The following is a 19,270-nucleotide window of genomic DNA, read 5'->3' as shown; positions in this document are numbered from 1 at the left end:
CGGCGTAGATGCCGAGTAAGCTTTTTAGATTGTCGGATATGATAATCATTGAAATGGGCCCCGCTTAAATTTTATTTCCGTTTTGCACACAAGCGGCGATTATGTATCATTATGCACCGAACAGAGGAAAGGCAGCGCGCGCCCTAAGGCCCCCGCGGCTGACCGTGAGTTCGCATCTCCAGCTCAAGAGCGGCGCTAAAACGAGTTATTTTGATCAGATTGCTTCATTGTTAGGAAGGGCTGGCCTTTCATGCCACAAGTGGAATCTCAATGCCCTGCACTTCAATGAAGCGAAACTCGAGGGTACTCTTCTTTTGAACGCGCTGCGCTGCTCCGTTCTATTGAAGAGTTAGAAACGGTCCCCTTTTCTTTCTTGTTATCATGCGTGGCACGATTTCATATGCTGTATTTAAATTCCCAATGCAGTAGTCTTTTTCATACACAAAAGCATGTCTAATAAGAATGTAAAATATAGCTTAACAAAATCAAAGAGAGAGCCTATCAAAGTAAATGTGTACATTTTTGGCTTTAAATTCGGGAAATGCTGAGTGCAGCCGTAATCTATGCGATTTGCTGAGAGAGCGGAAGACGGATGGGTTAATGTTAAGTTATGAACTCATTGAAGTAACGGTGTTGAATGCCAAGAACTTTTCCTTAATCGCTGGAAGTGTCCTGAAAACTATCCTCGATCTATGCAATAAAGGATGAGCATTCTCCAGGCTGCATGAGGCCTACCATGAACCAGGAATCATGGCCACTTAAGTGAGTGATTTGCCGTCCTCGTCTAAGGATACATCTGTAAGATCTGCTGTTGTTTTGTGCCTTGTTGCCGCTGTACACCTGTGTATGGCGCTTGTGAAAGTTGTTTTGGATAAGGGTGCTTGCCAAACATATTGATAAAGTTGGAGTTATCAGAGGAGAGGTTAAGAGGTCAAGGTAGAAAGAACCAAGGACCAACGGTGGCTCTGATTTTGTTGCACATTCTTATTCTCACAAGGCTAACAAAAAGTCGGCCGGAAAACTCAATGGCCAGGTGTTTATTAGTTTCTGCAAGGATATGGGTCCAACTGAGCAACTTCAATCTGCTCTTTCAAAACATTTCCTGCACATGAAACGGCCGAAGCAAAAAGAGCAGATGGTTTATTACAAGTGTGTTCTTTTTTTCCCACCCATACCTTCAGTGATATGGTGTTTATAGAGAAAATTCCTCTAAAGTTCCCTGAGAGAGAGGTGTCACAGGGTCACTTCCTTATCCTCCAGAGGATGCAGGATTTTGTAAACTCTGTAGATTCATCCTGTGCCACTGGCTGGTGTGTTCTGAAGTCTGTTCCTGGCGCCCATATAAAGACCACGGATGCTGCAAGTTTCTGTCTGAAAATATCAGTGCTGTTACCTTTAGCCTCGCACTTCTATGAGCTTGTTCCTTTGATTTCTGCTTCTGAAGACCACAGTGGACACTCGGCTCCTGAGTTCTGTGGCTTTACATCGCTGTTTACCGCGTTTTATCACGGCTGCGCTCCCTGAGGAGGAGTGAGGGAGGTGTGGGCACTGCTCCTCGTGCCTCACCGTGCCTTTCCGGGAGAGTCTGGTGTTCAGTGAAACTGGTGGATGAGCTGTAGGTCTGGAGTAGAACTGCGCACTGCTGAGGGCCTGTTAATGCGTGGAGCAGGAGGACAGATGTTCACAGCCAGAGGGGCAGGGCAGCAGGCTTCCAGGGCCGGAGACTGGCGGAGGGGACAGGCTTGCTGTCACGGACAGGGAAAATCTACTTTAGGTCTTTACTGCTGTCCATTCTTTTGGATGTTTGCTAAATCAAAATTTTCTTCCACAAGACAAACAAGAGTCCCATTGGAGATGACAATTTATGTTTTACTGTTTTCTATATTTAACCCCATCATGCATGCAGTGATTTGATACTGATATTGGGCTCATAGAAAGTATTCTATAAGTATTCTATACTGCAAACTCTCATTTGAGGAGAACCACAATGTTGTCAGAAACAGGTGTGTGAAACTACTGCTTTTTTCTATCAAAGTCCACTCATAGTTTAGCTCATATAGACATGAGCTGGAGGAAGACACTTCATGTGCAGTTTGAGTGAGTCGATGCTGGGCACCCAATTTACCAGCAGGGGTTGCTAGTGAGTGATGAGACAGTTATTTCCTGAGGTTGGGGTCAGCATGGGTGGTATTTATGGTGAGATTTATGGTGAGGATGGTGTTAGTATTGTTGGTGTTTATGCTTAGGGAAATCTTGGAGTGGTGCTTAAACAGGCCAGAGCATTCTGTGACCATGACAGTGGTTTGATCAGTGTGGCACCGCCGATACAACCCAGACCAGCTGTGCAGCAAATGGGTTTAAGATTATTATTGGACCAGTTGCTAATTTTTGTTTCAATCCCTGTGTAAGTTTTCAATTACACAGCAGCATATTCATAATTTGCTATCAATAACAGCGATAGCTAGTGAACAGAAACATGTAAACACTGACGTACACAATGTACAGGGCGGCCTGTAGCGTAGTGGTTAAGGTAAATGACTGTAGCCACAATAAGATCTGCACAGCCGTTGGGCCCTTGAGCACGGCCCTTATCCCTGCATTGCTCCAGGGGAGGATTGTCTCCTGCTTAGTCTGTATGTCGCTCTGGATAAGAGCGTCTGCCAAATGCCAATAATGTAATGTAATGTATGTAGTGTCGAATCACCAACGATCAACTGATCTTGCTTAGCCGTGCACTTCAAATGAAATCACCAATCTGGAGTATGTATTACCTCCCACAGTTTCCCTTTCGATGCCATGGCGACACAACCTTTTACACAGTTGCACTTTGAACCATCACCAAGTAGAATCATTTTGGCCATCAAAGCTTCTGCCAAACACGTCTCAGTAAGTCACCTGCCATAATCAGGGGCAACCGGGTGAAATTTAATACATGACCCGATGCTAAATTTAAATGTGCTCATGAATAATGAATGTGACACTGTTGAGGTGTCCTAACGAGAGACGTCAGAGGAGAATGGCCACACTGGTCAAAGCTGACAGGAAGGTAACACAAATAACCATGCAATACAGCAGTGGTATGCAGAAGAGCATCTCTGAACGCACAACGCATCATAACGCTGAAGCCTGATTCATACTTCTGCGTTGAAGCTACACCGAGGCTAAGGTGTAGCCTATGCGTAGCCGTGTTCCCTACGCCGTAGGCTATGCAGAGGCTACGATGCGTAGTTAAATTTCTGGGGAGGAGCACGTCAGGATCGCAGGGAATGTAGCTACATGTAGGCTACACCATAGCCTCTGCGTAGATTTGACACAGAAGTATAAATCAGGCTTCTGTGGATAGGCTACAGCAGTAGAAGTCTAAAAAACAAGTCTAATAAATACCTAATAAAGTGCTCAGTGGGTGTATACACGTGCATGTCCTGCAGGCCTGGTATGGAGCTGGAGGCCTTTCACTCACACAGGAACATCTTGCCAACGCTGAGCTGGAGATGATTATTTTCGTTAGCTACCTTATTTATTATATCATCATTATCACATTTGTTACTTGCCAAGTCCCACATACTAAAAACACAAGTTCACCTTGTTTGCACAACCCTGTCAAGCTGAAATAACCGTGGAGTGTTGCAGACATGTCGTCCAATTGTTCCTGGCTGTTGCAGGCAAGACAGAATAAGCATTGGGCTCAAACTTACAGAAGTGCCATAGTTGTACAGCAGTTGGAGAACTCCGGGCCCAGCTCTGGCTACTGCCCCATTACAAGTCATTAAATCAGTGAGATGAGCTCTTTTAAGCATGATACACTCTCTTAAAGCATGTTCTTGTCCTTCTTTAGACATCAGAGATGTCTTACTCCAGCTAGGAATCCCCAACATTTCTGGCACGTGTCAGGACTCAAAGGCATTACTTCACTCCTGATATATATGTAACATTTCATCTAGCAAAAGACAGGACAAGGTAATTAATTTAAAACGCCGTAATGGGAATGAATATTTATCATGACTGACAATAAAATTAGGAAAACATTCAATTATAATCACTAGTAATTTATTATTGTTATTGATTTGTGTTATGCACACATTAATAAAAAGATTTCATTACAAAAAGGGGGAGATGGTATTTTGCATCTGGCTTCTGTGCAATATTTTACATTACAATTACCCTGAAGAGAGGAACTAATAATGCAAAATGGGGATGAGGCCATCTTTCTCTCTCTGTCTCTGTCTTTCCCTCTCTCCCTATTTCTCTCTCTCTCTCTCTCTCTCTCTCTCTCTCTCTCTCTCTCTCTCTCTCTCTCTCTCTCTCTCTCTCTCCCACTCTCTCTCTCTCCCCTTTCTGTTCCCGTGTCTTTTCAGTTTAGTTCAGTGAATCTTATTAACGGCACAGAGGAATAGCAGAAAGGAGATTGCAGCGTTCTGACCATTCAGACTATGTCTTCATCCATGTTTGAGTGGAGCTCCATTCATGTCCGATTAAGGCATTAGTAGACGAGCTGGTGCATACATGACTACCTATTGCTGGTGACTGGCCCATTAGGAAATCAGCATTGAGCCATTCGAAGAAAGAGAGGAAGGCTTTTCAGCTCTGAATAAGACTCCACTATTGGAGTGACAGCATGCCTTGTGCAGAAGTAATACATTCTTTAGTACTAATTATGCATTTAAAATAAAAAGATATTAAACAGGTAAGCAGAGTTCTTGTCTTTAAGACTTCCAAGGAAATATTTTATCTCATGTTCGATTTACATTTTATTATCCATTCTAACACAGTTTATATTAATATTTGAGTTGCCTGTCTAATACTCTTGCTGAACTATTTATTTATTAAAATATAAACAGCTCTACTTATTCTGTTAGAGCATTACAAATAAATTAATTAGTTACTAGAAAATTGTCATTGACCTTCAACACTACAAACAGGCCACAAATAATAACGATAATGAGAGCGTAATTTCATCAGTAATTTTGTCCCAGAGCACAATTAAAGTAAAATGCTTGGGGTTGCATCCGCGGTGGCAGGTGAACGGAGTAGACTGGGACCGGCGCTTTGCGCGCGGTGCGGCGTAGTCCCGCTCTCCGCGCGCGGTAAGGAGATGGGAAGGCATCATTACGCACATTTACTCAGTGAGGAATGAGTTGTCGGCTCAGATATGGAGAGAGCGTTGTCTAGCCGCAGATGGAAGAGGGGTGGTGTGCGGAGGGAGAGGGTGGATATGCTAAACAGGCAATCATTAAGATTAAATAAAAGATGAAGGGGCAAAAAGAGTGCAGAATCATGAAACAGGTGCAATGGAAACTCAGTTAAAATATGTATCTAATTTCCAGATTGCTACCTAGCTTTTAATTTAACCAGGTACTTGCAGAAATTTGCATGGCATTTAAGCACTCATTACAATATTAATCTGCCTTAAAAAGAACAAGCTCAAAGGTTAACTGTTATCCCTATATTAATTTTACATGCTTTTTTCCGTGTGATATAAAGCCTTTTCATCTGGTGTGTGTATGTGGTGTGTGTGGGTACAATCAGATGGCTATTGGGAAAAAAGCTGCACTGATTTCAGTTGTCTACACACAAATATTGCGCAACAGCACTAACATTCACACAAAAACGTTTTAACAGTTGAAAAGAGCAATTATGTCAGTCTTAGGTTTTATCACCAATTAAAAAATTGGTATGATCCTAGGTGCATGCAGTAACCACTGCCTGCCACCAGGGGGGCAACAGTGAGCTGTCTGCATCACATTCTGAGGATTGATGAGAAACCAGAACTGACCTCCTAAATACACACTTTGTACAGGGTTATGGAGTACTTACACAGAATTGCACACTGTGCAGTGTGAAAATATTAGCTACACACTCAAACACACAATCTCTTCCTCTCTTCCATTTGGAGTATGGGTGCACACAGAGAAATGGAGGCAGAAAGGGTTCAGCAAAAGCAATACACCCACTCCTAACTCTTATTTCCATATTCCTATAAATTATTATGAATTCATATTTATATGCGGCTAAATTGTAGCTACGGGCATCCAAGCTGTTCTGTGGTGCAGTGTCTTAAACCTTAAAACCACTGAAATAAATAAAAGGCCTCTGTTCAAAAGAAACACATATTATGTAAGACCTTCCCTTTTTGCAGATGTAAATTTTTAACAACTTAGAACATAACAACTCAAATTATACTGAACTTAACGTGTACTGCTATTTGTAGTGGCTTGTATGTAGACTAGCGTAGAGGTGTAATGGTTTGAGTGTGATATTGTGTAATGTTGTGGTTTAGTTATTAAGATGATGATGATGATCATAATAATCATAATAATAATAATAATAATAATAATAATAATAATAATTACAAAGAAGAAGAAGAAGCAGAAGAAGAAGGAAGTTGCAAATGCACACCTGCACTTAATGGTAACTGTATTACAGTGTTACAAAATGTATATTACGTAATTTATTTGTACGTTATATTGTTGAGACTCAAAAGATTGCTTTGCCTATTCAGCCAAATCCCTGTTAATATTCTTTAACTGACTGCCCGCTTTGAGCAAGAGGAACAGGTGTTAAACGCCGTGTGTAAAAAACCCTGTTGGGCGCACTGTGGTCTCGCCTGATATTTGAACATTTTGGCAAAATCCGAGTTGTAAAGGCTTAGCAGTTGGTTCAATCGTCCCAGAAGCGTTTAGAGAATATCAAACTCCGACTCAAGAGTAAAACTTGTATCACATCATTATCTATCCTAGAATAAATGTATTTTCCTATATTATATTTGTATCTCTATACATTCCCACAATTATGTAAAAGGAAAAGGAGTAAATGTGCGTAAGAGCTATACTACGGATACACATTTATAAAATCCAGTCGTATTGGTACGCACTACAAACACCGAGACGCCTCTGTCTCAATTCCCTTAGCGCAGCGTGCTGGGTACTATGAGTACACGCATGCTATGCCCTGCGTTTCGCATTCCCAATTTACTTTTAATTTGTGTGAACGTTATTCAAATAGATAAAAACCCCTAATTATTCCACTGAAGACACACAAAAAGAGCCACTGCCTTATATACCCCTAACACTAAAAGCGTACACAACGCAAATGTCAATGCATTATAGAGGGAACACCAACTGGGAGAACACTATACGAAACAACATATAACAACTATAATAATAAAAAGAATAAAACAACAAATAATACTACTTGAAAATATCCTAATATAAAGCATAGCTATGAAGTCGGTAAGGTTTGCCAACGTGGAAAAAACTGATAGCCTATCAAGTCTCCATGCATATACGTATGAACAGATAGGCTACGGAACATTTGTATATATTTTAAAGTCCGTGGAAAAGTTATTACTTTGAGCAATGGGTCGCTGTCAGTAATAACCCCGCCCTTTTCTATGAGAGGACCAATCTGTTTCTCCTGTAGCGCCAATAAACAGTTCTGGCCTAAACGATGAAGCTGCTGATTGGAGTAGCCAGGTGCCAGTCTTAACGCATTGGGCTGGCCGATTGAAACAGTGAATGCAGCGCTTCTCAGTTTCGCCGCCACACTTGCGGGTAAGGTAGTAGCCTATTGCCTACTATCCGGCGCGAGAGAGTGTGCATGACAAACAGCAAGAGAGTAAAACAGGAGAGAGGAGAGAGAAAAGCGCAAGCGGGAGAGAGAGAGGAAAGGAAGAAACTAAAGTGACTATGGCAGTATCAGCAACTCCCCCGGTGCTCTCCCCCACCTCGACCCCGGGCTCCGGCAGCTTATTCCGTTCCGATCCCCTGTACACGAGTCCTGCAGAGTCGCCGAGGCTGACCACCAGCATGATCAACACTTTCATCAGCAGCGGCGGAGGCGGCGGGGGCAATGGGAACGGCTCCAGTGGCAATAACGAGTGTAAAATGGTGGAGGTCCACGGGGTCAAAGTAGCCTCATTTAGTGTGGACGGTCAGGAGCTGATCTGCCTGCCGCAGGTTTTCGACCTCTTTCTGAAACATCTGGTCGGTGGACTGCACACTGTGTACACCAAGCTGAAGCGCCTGGATATATGTCCCGTCGTGTGCACCGTGGAGCAGGTCCGGATTCTGAGGGGACTCGGGGCTATCCAGCCCGGGGTGAACCGCTGCAAACTCATCACTCGAAAAGACTTCGAAGCGCTGTACAACGACTGCACCAACGCCAGGTTAGATTTGTCTGTTTTTAGTCTCTTTAGTTTGTTTTCTTTTTGTTTCTTTGTTCCTCTATCTATGACGATGGCCACGTTCTCCCACGCCACCCTGCATTCAAGCGTGGGTACCAAACACGGGAACTTTGTGTCGGTAACAGTTGCGCATTAATAGTTAACGGAGAAAAGTTTCAGAACTTACTTTCGCCTGTCACAGATGAGCATTAAATCAGCCTAGTATAGTATACTTGTTATCGGTTTTATTTTCTCTTGCTAATCGAGGCTTCAGTTTTCAAATTCCTTACCATAATATTGTGGCTAATTTTGCGGCCAGTTATGTTGCGATGCAAAAAAGAACAGTAACCTACGTCTCTTTCTTCCACCGCGCAGTCACTGATAATCTGTCCTACGCGCCCTGTTTTACTAAACTTTCTTCTCCGCTGCCCTCTCACCAAAGGCTATTACGCACTAAAATGTCATGTTGCCCTTTTGGGTGGTAGTCTATACTATAGGCTACTGAGTTACAAATGGGATGTGGATTATACATGTTGTGGTTACAAGTGAAGGGTATATCAGTATTTAAAGAGTGTACACACGCACACAGTAATACGTTTCGTGCTTTTAAATTGACCGCTAAATATTTCAGTAGGCTCTCTGAAATAACTTATTTGAAGTCCCGGGTCAAATATAAGCTGAAAAGGTAGACGTTATTATTTTACTTGTTACATTCATTCAACACATGTTGTAGGCTATGGACAGCTCAAACGATGTAGTCTTCGGAAAAAACACAAAATCTACGTTTTATTAACTGTTTGCAATGCTACGGTAGTAGTTGGTGTTATAAATGAAGAGTAAATTAACCCAACCTCGCCCATGTCTAAGGTGAGAGTGGTCTAATGTCACTTTAACGCTCAGGCTGAACACCACGCCACAGTTATGTGAGAAATGTATGAATCACATTTTGAAACACCGATACGTACAATGTATGAAATGTAAAATATGTAAACATAAAGCAATGCATGTAAAACATAACGCGACCAATTAGTGGTGAACTTTTAAACAACACTTTAGAGCCTCCAGTTAAAACAAGCTATATTTTATCATATAGTAGGTTATGTGTTTTAAAATGTGTTTTACATCAACACAGATACATTTCTTACTAAATGTGTTCTGCCTTTATTGTTACTTAATTATTAAGTTCATTAAAAACATTGATCTTCAAATATTTCGTCCTCCAAACTGAGGCTATGTTTATAAACTTTTTAAAGTGAGCGTCTAAAATATATTTTCCCTATTTGTAAGAATAAAGTGCCTCAGATATGATCAAGTATTTTTAAGTGCATCAGTAAAAACGCCGCATGGGGTCCATTGTCCCTTAGCTTGTAGGTCTGAGAATGAAATTAAATGGACATTTTTGTAATGCTTGTCTCGCGCCATTGTCGCAACACATTCTGGGCTCTGATTCTGTGACGAAAGAGAAATGCAAAGAAACTATATGAAAAGTTTAAGGGCAGAATTACCATTGCAAATGTAGACCCTTTGTTAATTGGTAGTTATACATCATTATAAAATGTTACATGAGGTGTGACATGTTAAACACATTTGTATGAAACCATATTCAGGCCTACCAATCTTATGTAAAACTGAACATAAATTAAGTACTCTAAAAGATTAGTCATTTAAACTATGCACATGACATAAAATAACGTCTATTTAAATAAATATATATATATTTTTTTACAAAATCGGTTCGTGACTTAGAATTTCAGTGCCCTCTTTAACCACGGCGCGCTGTGTGGGAGGGGGATTCTAAACATTTATAGAAAATAAACCTGCTTGTGAAACCACATGCAAATCATGTTTTGATTTATCTCCTTGTACGTTTTTTTTTCTTTTTCATTTGAATTGATCTTGAATGAATTCTCGCGCAGCGGCCCTGCGCGGCTGCAGATGTTGCTGTGAGTTTAATAAATCAATGGGACAGATCTGAATGAATCACTTCGGATGGATTCTCTGCTCGGTTTGATGTCTAGATGTTATTCTTAGCTTGTTATCATGACAGATGCATTAGTGTTCCCCCGGTCTGCCAGCGATGTCAATGGGAAGGGAACTTTAAAGAGGCCGGGCCCCATTTTCCGCGGGTCATTTCGTAGCCCGAAGCCCTGGAATTGGCGCTCAGTTGTCTGTTTGTTCATAATTGCAGCTCCCCCCCCCCCAAGCTTTTCTGCCCCAGCGACAATGAGACACAGTCACAATGAGCCTTAAAAAAGCGCACAATAAACTACAAAGGCAGGCTTTTCAATAGTGCAAATAAATATTAAGTAAGCAGCTTGTGTTGAACAACTAGTGAAAGCATCAAATTTAACAACCATAATAATAATAATAATAATAATAATAATAATAATAATAATAATAATAATGACATTAAACTAAAATAATATTTCCACTACTACTAAAACCACTAATAATAATAATCACAATAATGAAAACCATTAAGATGTTAGAAATATTCATTTGGAATTCATAATTGTACAAGCTTAAATGCTGATTTGAATTCCAAAGGTCAAATTGACATTAAAGGTCAGTCAACTTCCTCCATGATAATTGAACTACAAGGCAGACTAGCAATAAAAATACAATTGATTAAACTGACATTGTTTACAGAACGTATATATATTTACACCCATATTGTTTACAAAAAAGTAGAAATATGTTCCAATCATGTGTGCATCATCTTGATTTCTAAAAAATCATAACAGAAAAAATAAAAATATAGATTTTATAACATATTATGTATTATATTATATATATTATACTAAAATGATTTTTGAAAGATAAAATTTAAATCAAATGAAAACAAGAACAATAAGAGCTCAACAATAATAGAGATGAACATTGAAAGAATATGGGATTATTATTTACACATTGGTGACATTAAATACGTATATAAAGGTATTGAGGGAAGAGTTTTCTCACACCAAGCAGCTTTAACAGAAATCACGGAGACTGTACCTGTTCTTGTGTAAAACAACGTACATAATCATAACCGTCTTTGCCAACACAGAAATAGGATGTTTCTTTTGGTGCAGTGTCATCCGCTTATCGACTAACAATACAATTTATATAGAAAATAAATTGAGCCAAGATTATAACTTTTATTTTTCCTTTTTAATGTATTATGTCAGTGGCAATTGCATGCATTTGTTTGCACATTTGTTTGTGTAATTACATTGAATTTTTTTGTAATTGATTTTGCTATATTTCCTGTGAAATTGTGAAATGGCTCTGTGACAAGCAATGTAGAACATACCTTACTGCAGTGAGATCATCTTTTAGGACAATAATGAGTGTGTGAGCTGTAGGTTGGCTGGAACGAGTGTGTAAGGTGTGTGTAGCTGGACATAGAGCACAGTGAGAGGATGCAGGTGAAAAGTGTGATAACATACCTTACTGCAGTGAGATCATCTTTTAGGACAGTAGTGAGTGTTTGAGCGTGGGGGCCATAACCCTGACACACAAATGCAAACCTGTGTTTATGTCAAAATATCATCTTTGGTGCAAATGTGCAAATGACTCCCTGGGCCTGGAACAGACTGCCGTACCGCACACAGAACACGCATGCATATGCATGCGAGCATGGGTACACACACGCAGTTGCACACAGAAACATATGGACAAACGTGTATGCACGCACCCGGTCCCCTGTACGTGTCATACACAGATGGACACACATACAAGCAGACAGGTCACATGCAAGCATGCATGTACAAATGTAAAACACACACATGCACAGCCAGACACGCACACACACACACACACACACACACACAGAACCAGAGACACTCGCATAGTCAGACACACACATGCACAGTCAGACAAACACACACACACACACACAGAGCCAGAGACACACGCGCAGTCAGACACACACATGCACAGTCAGACAAACACACACACACACACACACACACACACAGAGTCAGAGACACACGCGCATTCAGACACACACACGCACAGTCAGACACGCACTCGCAGTCAGACAAACACACAACCACTGGTTTCACTGGTGTGGCCCTCACGTGCCCCGTTCACTAAGAGATGACCTTCATAAATATGTGTTGATAGAGCAGAACAGCCAACAGCCTTGGGGGGGGGGGGGGGGGTTGTTAGTAAGGACAGGATGCAGTGAAGAATGGTATTGAGAGAACGAGACTCTCATACATGCAGTGAGAGCGCGAGAGAGGAACAGAGAGAGCGATGGCAGTGTTTGTGTTTGTTCAAGTCCAGATGGCCAGTTTGGGCAGGATTCGGTAATTAACCTTTTAGCGCCCCCCCCCCCCCCCCCCCCCACACTCCCTCATCCCCCCTCACCTGCAGAATCCCTGGATACAGGCCTGTTGTCTTGCACGGAGCTGGATCAATCTGTCACACTCACCCGCGCTCCCGCAAACAGGCAGCGGGAAGGGGATATTGTGTTCATGTTTTTACTTTGGATTAGGAGCTAAACGGTTAATAATGGACTGAGGTGCGGAAGGTTGTACGGAGCGCTCGACTCCTGAAAGATCGGAGTAACAGCTGGGTAATGAAATTGCTGTGGCGGTGTGCTGTGGGACAATCAAATTTGCTCTTCTGCCTTGCTGTTTTACGGGCGAACCTGCCCCTGCGCCCATCAGCACGCACTTTATCGTCAGATTTCAACATCACCCGGCGCCCCTCCACCAGATGGGGATAACTAATGTGCGCAAACACAGTCTTATCCTCCTCCTTTAATTTGCCAGAGAGAGAGAGAGAGAGAGGGAGAGAGAGAGAGAGGGAGAGAGGGAGAGAGGGAGAAGGGAAGAAAAAAACAGAATGCATTTGCCTTTATTACACTGGCCGTGCTCACAGGGGGCCGGAGAGGGATGGAGCCACCGGTAGCAGGAGATATCAGGAAAGTAATCAAAACATTTGGACATAATCTTTAAAACTGACACGACCAATTTGAATAAGAGGAAAAGTGTCCGAATCAGCAGAGCGAGGCGGCACAAAGGGCTCCTTTTATGATTTCTCAGCTCACAATTGATCTCTGGGTTTTTATTGCATTCATTATTTATTAAAAGAATTTGCAAGCTAAACATAACGTTAAACTAGTTTGCACTTGGGGACTGCACTTAGGAAATTGAATGGAAATTGCATTAGAGATGAACATCTGCGCTGTTTTTTCCACTGCTGTGTTTATAGGCCCGTCTCTTTTTTCTGAAGGTGTATTGGATTAGCAGTTTTAACTATTTTAGCACCGAGCGGAGAGCGAGAGGGATGAACGCCGGGCTGCAGCCTCTGCCCGGGAACAGCCTGGCGACCACAGGCTTTAGTCCGCACACAACTGGGCTGGACGTTTTCACTATGGCTTTACAAGAGACCCAGGAGTTGGCAGTTATTATTTTGAAAATTAGAGCTGATATTTTTCCATTAAAAAAAAGAATCATTTTCAGATGCCAAATTTGCAGTTCATTTAAAGATATGTATGATATATGTATACTTTTGTATTTACAAAAGTGTAGGTACATTCATTTCTATTTTTATGTATTAAAGGGGCAGGAAGGTGTAGTGTTAAGAAAATAAGGGCAAATATTTTCGAGGCAGTCACCCGTGGGTGGTAGTGTCTTGGGTCAAGAAATAAATGAACTTTAATGATTAACTAATGTAAACCCATTACTTGCTAGGAAGAGATTTTTCTCTCACCACTTTTCCTGTTTTTAATCATTAATTTAAACAGCGTAGCTTCATTCTCCCTGTTGCCCAGAGCACTGTGCTAACATCCCATAATGAGCATTAAGAGATAAACTCTGCATTTAAAAGATTAGATGTTCAAACCACACATTTTAACACCACTTTAATTTTATAACAGATTTTTTTTCGAGATTTATTCAATCTATTGATATTTTGTAATATCTAAGAACGTCTATCTCTTATGTATGTAATCAAAAATAATCACTGGAAGAACATCTGAAAAGAGTCATTATCATATTGCTGGAAAAAAGCAGTTATCCTTCTTATCTGGTAACAGGATGTGAAATCTCTGCGTGTCTGCCTGCTTTCTGACTAGAACTTAGTGCGGCACCAGCATCAATATCACTGACAGCCCTGTGACTGAGATCAGGGGGGAGAGAGCAGCCTGGAAGGATTCTTATTCCTACACTACCCAAGATGCCCCCATGCAGACAGTACAGAGAGAACCCTATACCCCCTTTAACAGGACAGAGCCCCCTACATCCCCTTTAACAGGACAGAGAAACTCCTATACCCTCTTAAACAGGACAGAGAGACCCCTATGCCCTCTTAAACAGGACAGAGAGACCCCTATGCCCTCTTAAGCAGGACAGAGAGACCCATATACCCTCTTAAACAGGACAGAGAGACCCCTATACCCTCTTAAGCAGGACAGTGAGACCCCTATACCCTCTTAAACAGGACAGAGAGACCCCTATACCCTCTTAAACAGGACAGAGAGACCCCTATACCCTCTTAAGCAGGACAGAGAGACCCCCTCTCGCCCTTAAATGGGGTGTCGCGGGGTCAGTGAGATAAAGGGGGTGGGGGGCAGAGCGCTGGAGAAACCAGTGTGAAAGAGGTGAAAGAGGCTAAAGAGGTTTGCCTGCCATGCTGTCAGTTTGTGTGTGCATATGTATGGGTCTGTATACCTAGTTCTGTCTGCCGTATGTGTGTGTCTGTTTGTATGCCTGTTTGTTGGTTGTGTGAGCATGCGAGTACTGAGTGTGAATAGTGTGTGTGTAGTTTCTGGTATGTGTATGTGTATGACTGTCTGTAGTTTTTGGTGTATTTGTGCATGTGTGTGTGCATGTTTGTAGTTTCTGTGTGTGTAGGTTCTGGTGTAGGTGTGTTGTCTCTGGTATGTTTGTGCATGTGTGTATGTGTGTGTAGTTTCTGGTGTGTGTGTATGTGTGTGTGTGTAGTTTCTGGTGTGTGTATGTAGTTTCTGGAGTGTGTGTGTGCATGTGTAGTTTCTGGTGTGTGTGTGTGTGTGTGTGTGTAGCTTCTGGTGTGTGTCTGTAGTTCCTGTTGTGTGTGTGCGCGCATGTGTAGTTTCTGGTGTGCGTGCGTGTGTGTGTGTGTAGTTCCTGGTGTGTATGTGTGTGTGTGTGCATGTGTAGTTTCTGGTGTGCATGCGTGTGTGTGTGTGTGTGTAGTTCCTGGTGTGTGTGTGTGTGTGTGTGCATGTGTAGTTTCTGGTGTGTGTGTGTGTGTAGTTCCTGGTGTGTGTGTGCGTAGTTAGCAGTCCATATGGACAGCTTGTAGCTGGGGGCGTTGCCTGGGGCAGGTGGTCCCTGGTTGGGCTTAGAGACCCCAGACGCGCCCCTGTCTCCTCACATCCCTTCACCTTTCCAGCAAGACATCCAGTCTGCAGCCACCACTCTGTAATGTCACCATAAATTATACATTCTGTTTTTTTACATATGTGCATCCTCCCCCGCCCGTATTTTAAATAATAAATTCATTGAGTTCCCTCTTGCTGTGTATTGGTGGGGGTGGGGGGGGGGGGCTTCAGCACTTGGCATTTTGCTCCTCTCTGCATCAGCTTCCATAAAATACTCGCAGCGTGTTTTTGTTTCCATAAATATTGACATTTAATAACAGCCCCTTTGCAGTCGGCTGTATGTCCCCACATTTCCCGTGCAGCCGTTTCTGCGCAGACCCTGTGCAGCCGGCTGCGTTTCTGTGCAGACCCTGTGCAGCTGGCTGCGTTTCTGCGCAGACCCTGTGCAGCCGGCTACACACTGATGCAAGACGGTTTGTGCAGTGTGTGTATGAGTGCAGGCAGCTACTCTAATTGGTGAAGACAAGCGCCAATGGGATTAACGGATCCATGAGACGGATATGATCTTCCTTAAAAGTGTTATTCTGCCATTAATGCATTTTAATTGGATCGTGTTGTTAATGAAAATGATTAGCTGGAGATCATTGGCACATAATAATTAATAACAGTATATGGCTGGCTTGGGAGAAATCATTAAAAATGACACTAAGAATACATGAAGACAACACCAGCGGGCATGGCTAATGGAACGGCACCTCAGCGATTTACTGGTGTAGGTCTGAGTGACATAGTAGACTATTATAGAGACAAAACAATTACAACTGAATGTATTATACATAACATCCTCAGTACACATCTGTTACATATAGTCACATAAACAACTCCCACACCACATTTCTATTACATGTAGTCACATGCAACATGTACTGTACACGCTTATTACATGTAGGAAATACTCTTGTATTATACATCGTTGTATTACTCTGTGTAGTAATTATGCATATTTCAAGACAGACGTCGTTTCCTTTTAGAAATCTACCAGGTTCACGATTGTGAAAATGTGGCTTTTTAATCAAAGACTTAACAGGTTAATGAATATATTACGCAAACAATAGAAATGATTAACAAAAAATGAATTGACTGGGTGCTTTAGATGAAGCCGTTTCCTTCTGTGTCACCTGTGGGAAGAACGCAATCATTTAGCTAAAGGAAAACTGATGCTCAATACTGGCGGGCGTGCTCATTGATCAGCGACCTGGAATAAAAATCCCGGTGAATTTCCCCCGTTTGTTTTTACTTTCGAGGAGTGACTCACCCGTCTCTGACCTTTCCCATTGCAGATTTATGGTTCTGTGCTGCTAAAGCAAAGGTTGCACTTCTTTGATATTTTTATGACTAGCTGAAGGTGGCATGCTCTGAAATGTGTCTCTCTTCGTGTGTCTGTGTGTGTGTCTGTGCGCAGGCGTGTGTCTGTGCGTGTGTGTGTGTGTGCGTGCGTGTGTGTGTGTGTGTCTGTGTGTCTGTGTATGTGTGTCTGTGTGTGTGTGTGTGTCTGTGTGTGTCTGTCTGTGTGTGTGTGTGTGTGTCTGTGTGTCTGTGTATGTGTGTCTGTGTGTGTCTGTGTGTGTGTGTGTGTGTGTGTCTGTGTGTGTGTGTGTGTCTGTGCGTGTCTGTGTGTCTGTGTATGTGTGTCTGTGTGTGTGTGTGTGTGTGTCTGTGTGTGTGTGTGTGTGTCTGTGTGTGTGTGTGTCTGTGTGTGTGTGTGTGTGTCTGTGTGTGTGTGTGTGTGTGTCTGTGTCTGTGTGTGTCTGTGTGTGTGTGTGTGTATCTGTGTGTATGTGTGTGTATCTGTGTGTGTGTCTGTGTGTGTGTGTGTCTGTGTGTCTGTGTGTGTGTCTGTGTATGTGTGTGTGTGTATCTGTGTGTGTGAGTGTGTGTGTGTGTGTGTGTGTGAGTGTGTGTGTGTGTGTGTGTGTGTGTCTGTGTGTGTGTGTGTGTGTGTCTGTGTGTGTGTGCGTGGACATTTACTGGGCCTGAGCTCTTATAAAACTACCTGTGACCATGTGATCTCTCATTAATGTCGACACGGGGCTGTTCGGAGCCGTGGTTCTGTAATAACTGGTCCCATGCGTGACCAATGAAACCAAACTGAGACACATGTAGTCAATTAGAGAAAGAAACGTGCTACAGTTCATATTATAAACTGTGTTCATGTTTTCTTTTAAACGTGTTTCATCTATGTTTTTCCATAATCTGGCACGTACCCAGACACACATTTGACACAAGTTTTCCTTGCTGAAATAGTTGGAATTACATCCAGTGTTTGCCATGTGTAGCTTGCGTCCCCCTTGTTTTCTGGAAGGTTGAAACGTACAGGGTAAAATCGAAAATCCTGACTGCTCAGATAATTCCTGACTGTGCTGATTTGTGTGTTTTAACAGTGTGTATCTGTCTGTTGAATATCTGTGTGTGTGTGTGTGCACGTGTGTGCTTGATTATGGTATCACTTGGCTGAGTGTGAGAGAGAAAGTGTCTATGCATGTGTGAGGGTGTGAGGAAGACAGAGAGAGAGAGAGTGTGCGAGCGAGTGCGTGTGCGTGTGTGCACTTCAGAAACAAACCTTAGGTCTGTTGGACACTGTGAGGCTCATCACTCTGGACGTTCACAATGCGACAGTGTTGCGGGGACTGTGATGTGTGTGTGTGTGTGTGTTAGTGCTCTGTATTTGTGTGCACGCATGTGTGCATGTGTTTGGCTGGGTGGGGGGTTAAAATCTGCCAGATGGAAGAAACCTGTCATGCATTTCAAAGATGGAAAAGAATGATTCCCCCCGCTCCCCCACCTAAAGTAAGACGGGAGAGGAGCCTCTGGTGTCATTTTGACTTTGGGAAAATCTCGCTCGGCTTAATGACACATCAGTGGCTGGGCTATATTTATTACAGTCATGTAGAATAAAATTGATTGTCTCCTAAAATTAATTTTTGGTTTGCCTCTAGCAGTGCTTTAATGGAGGACACTGGGCTCAGTGCAGAAGTATTGTTTAATCACATTAATATCACAGCCCCCAGGACAGCCGAGATAATTGTACAAACGAACATAGAAATATGTATCTCTAACTTTTATGATTGAATTATGCAAATGACTTATCTCCTGCCCTTCCAAGCACTAATCATCTAATTAGGAGTGATGTTTTAAATGGTTGTTTTTGGATGGGTATATGTGGGAAGCAGGGAGCAGAAAATTGAAAGTGACATTAAAATCGCCAAAGTAGTTTGTACCAGAAGAGCTGGTGTTTTTTTACCCCCTGTTTTTGTTCGCGCGCGCACACGGCGTTTTTAGCGAGATTAGCCTAAAAGATCATTATTATAATTTTGTTTAGCGTTTCATGAGCTTGTTAAATGAGACCCTTAATCTTCAATTTTCCGCTTTTGACAAACTGTATTCCAGGCTGGAGACACTGAGCTGACATGGATCTGAGGAGAGGTGTCGGGGGTGGAGGGCTCAGTGATGGGGGATATGCCATCCATACGGAGAAAAGCTAACTAGCATCCCATTTACGCAGGTTAATATTTTATGAGGTGTTTAGTCGCGTGGGCTCTTTTTCCTCCTGGCGGTCTGCGTCGGTGCGTTAAAGCGGTGCGTCAGCAGAGTGTCTGTGCGGGGTTAGAATAACAGACCCTCCTCGGAACGCAGGAATCCGCTTTTGAAGGAAAAAAGGCCTCTAATCCGGACGAGGGGCGCTGGGCCGTGCCTCTTGTCTCCTGGGCTGGACCAGCGCCCTCAGCTGCCTCTGTGGTCCACACATCTGG

The 19,270-nt window shown here is 42.6% G+C and overlaps 1 protein-coding gene across 3 annotated transcripts in view; it reads left to right on the top strand.

The window, feature by feature from the left end:
* The first annotated feature begins 7,560 nt into the window (after positions 1 to 7,560).
* dacha (dachshund a) overlaps positions 7,561 to 19,270 on the top strand; it is a 159,785-nt gene continuing 148,075 nt past the window's right edge. For all 3 annotated transcript variants that reach the window (XR_009709094.1, XM_061247553.1, XM_061247552.1), the window contains exon 1: positions 7,561 to 8,164. Coding sequence is in view for 2 of the 3 variants with exons in the window: in XM_061247553.1 (XP_061103537.1) it covers positions 7,686 to 8,164 (479 nt within the window). In the remaining variant the exon portion in view is untranslated. The remainder of the gene's footprint in view (positions 8,165 to 19,270) is intronic.

The sequence above is a fragment of the Conger conger genome, chromosome 7 (assembly GCF_963514075.1).
Source record: "Conger conger chromosome 7, fConCon1.1, whole genome shotgun sequence".
Classification (NCBI taxonomy): domain Eukaryota; kingdom Metazoa; phylum Chordata; class Actinopteri; order Anguilliformes; family Congridae; genus Conger; species Conger conger.
Note: the sequence above shows the minus strand (reverse complement) of the source record. Positions and strands in the feature narration are given on the sequence as shown.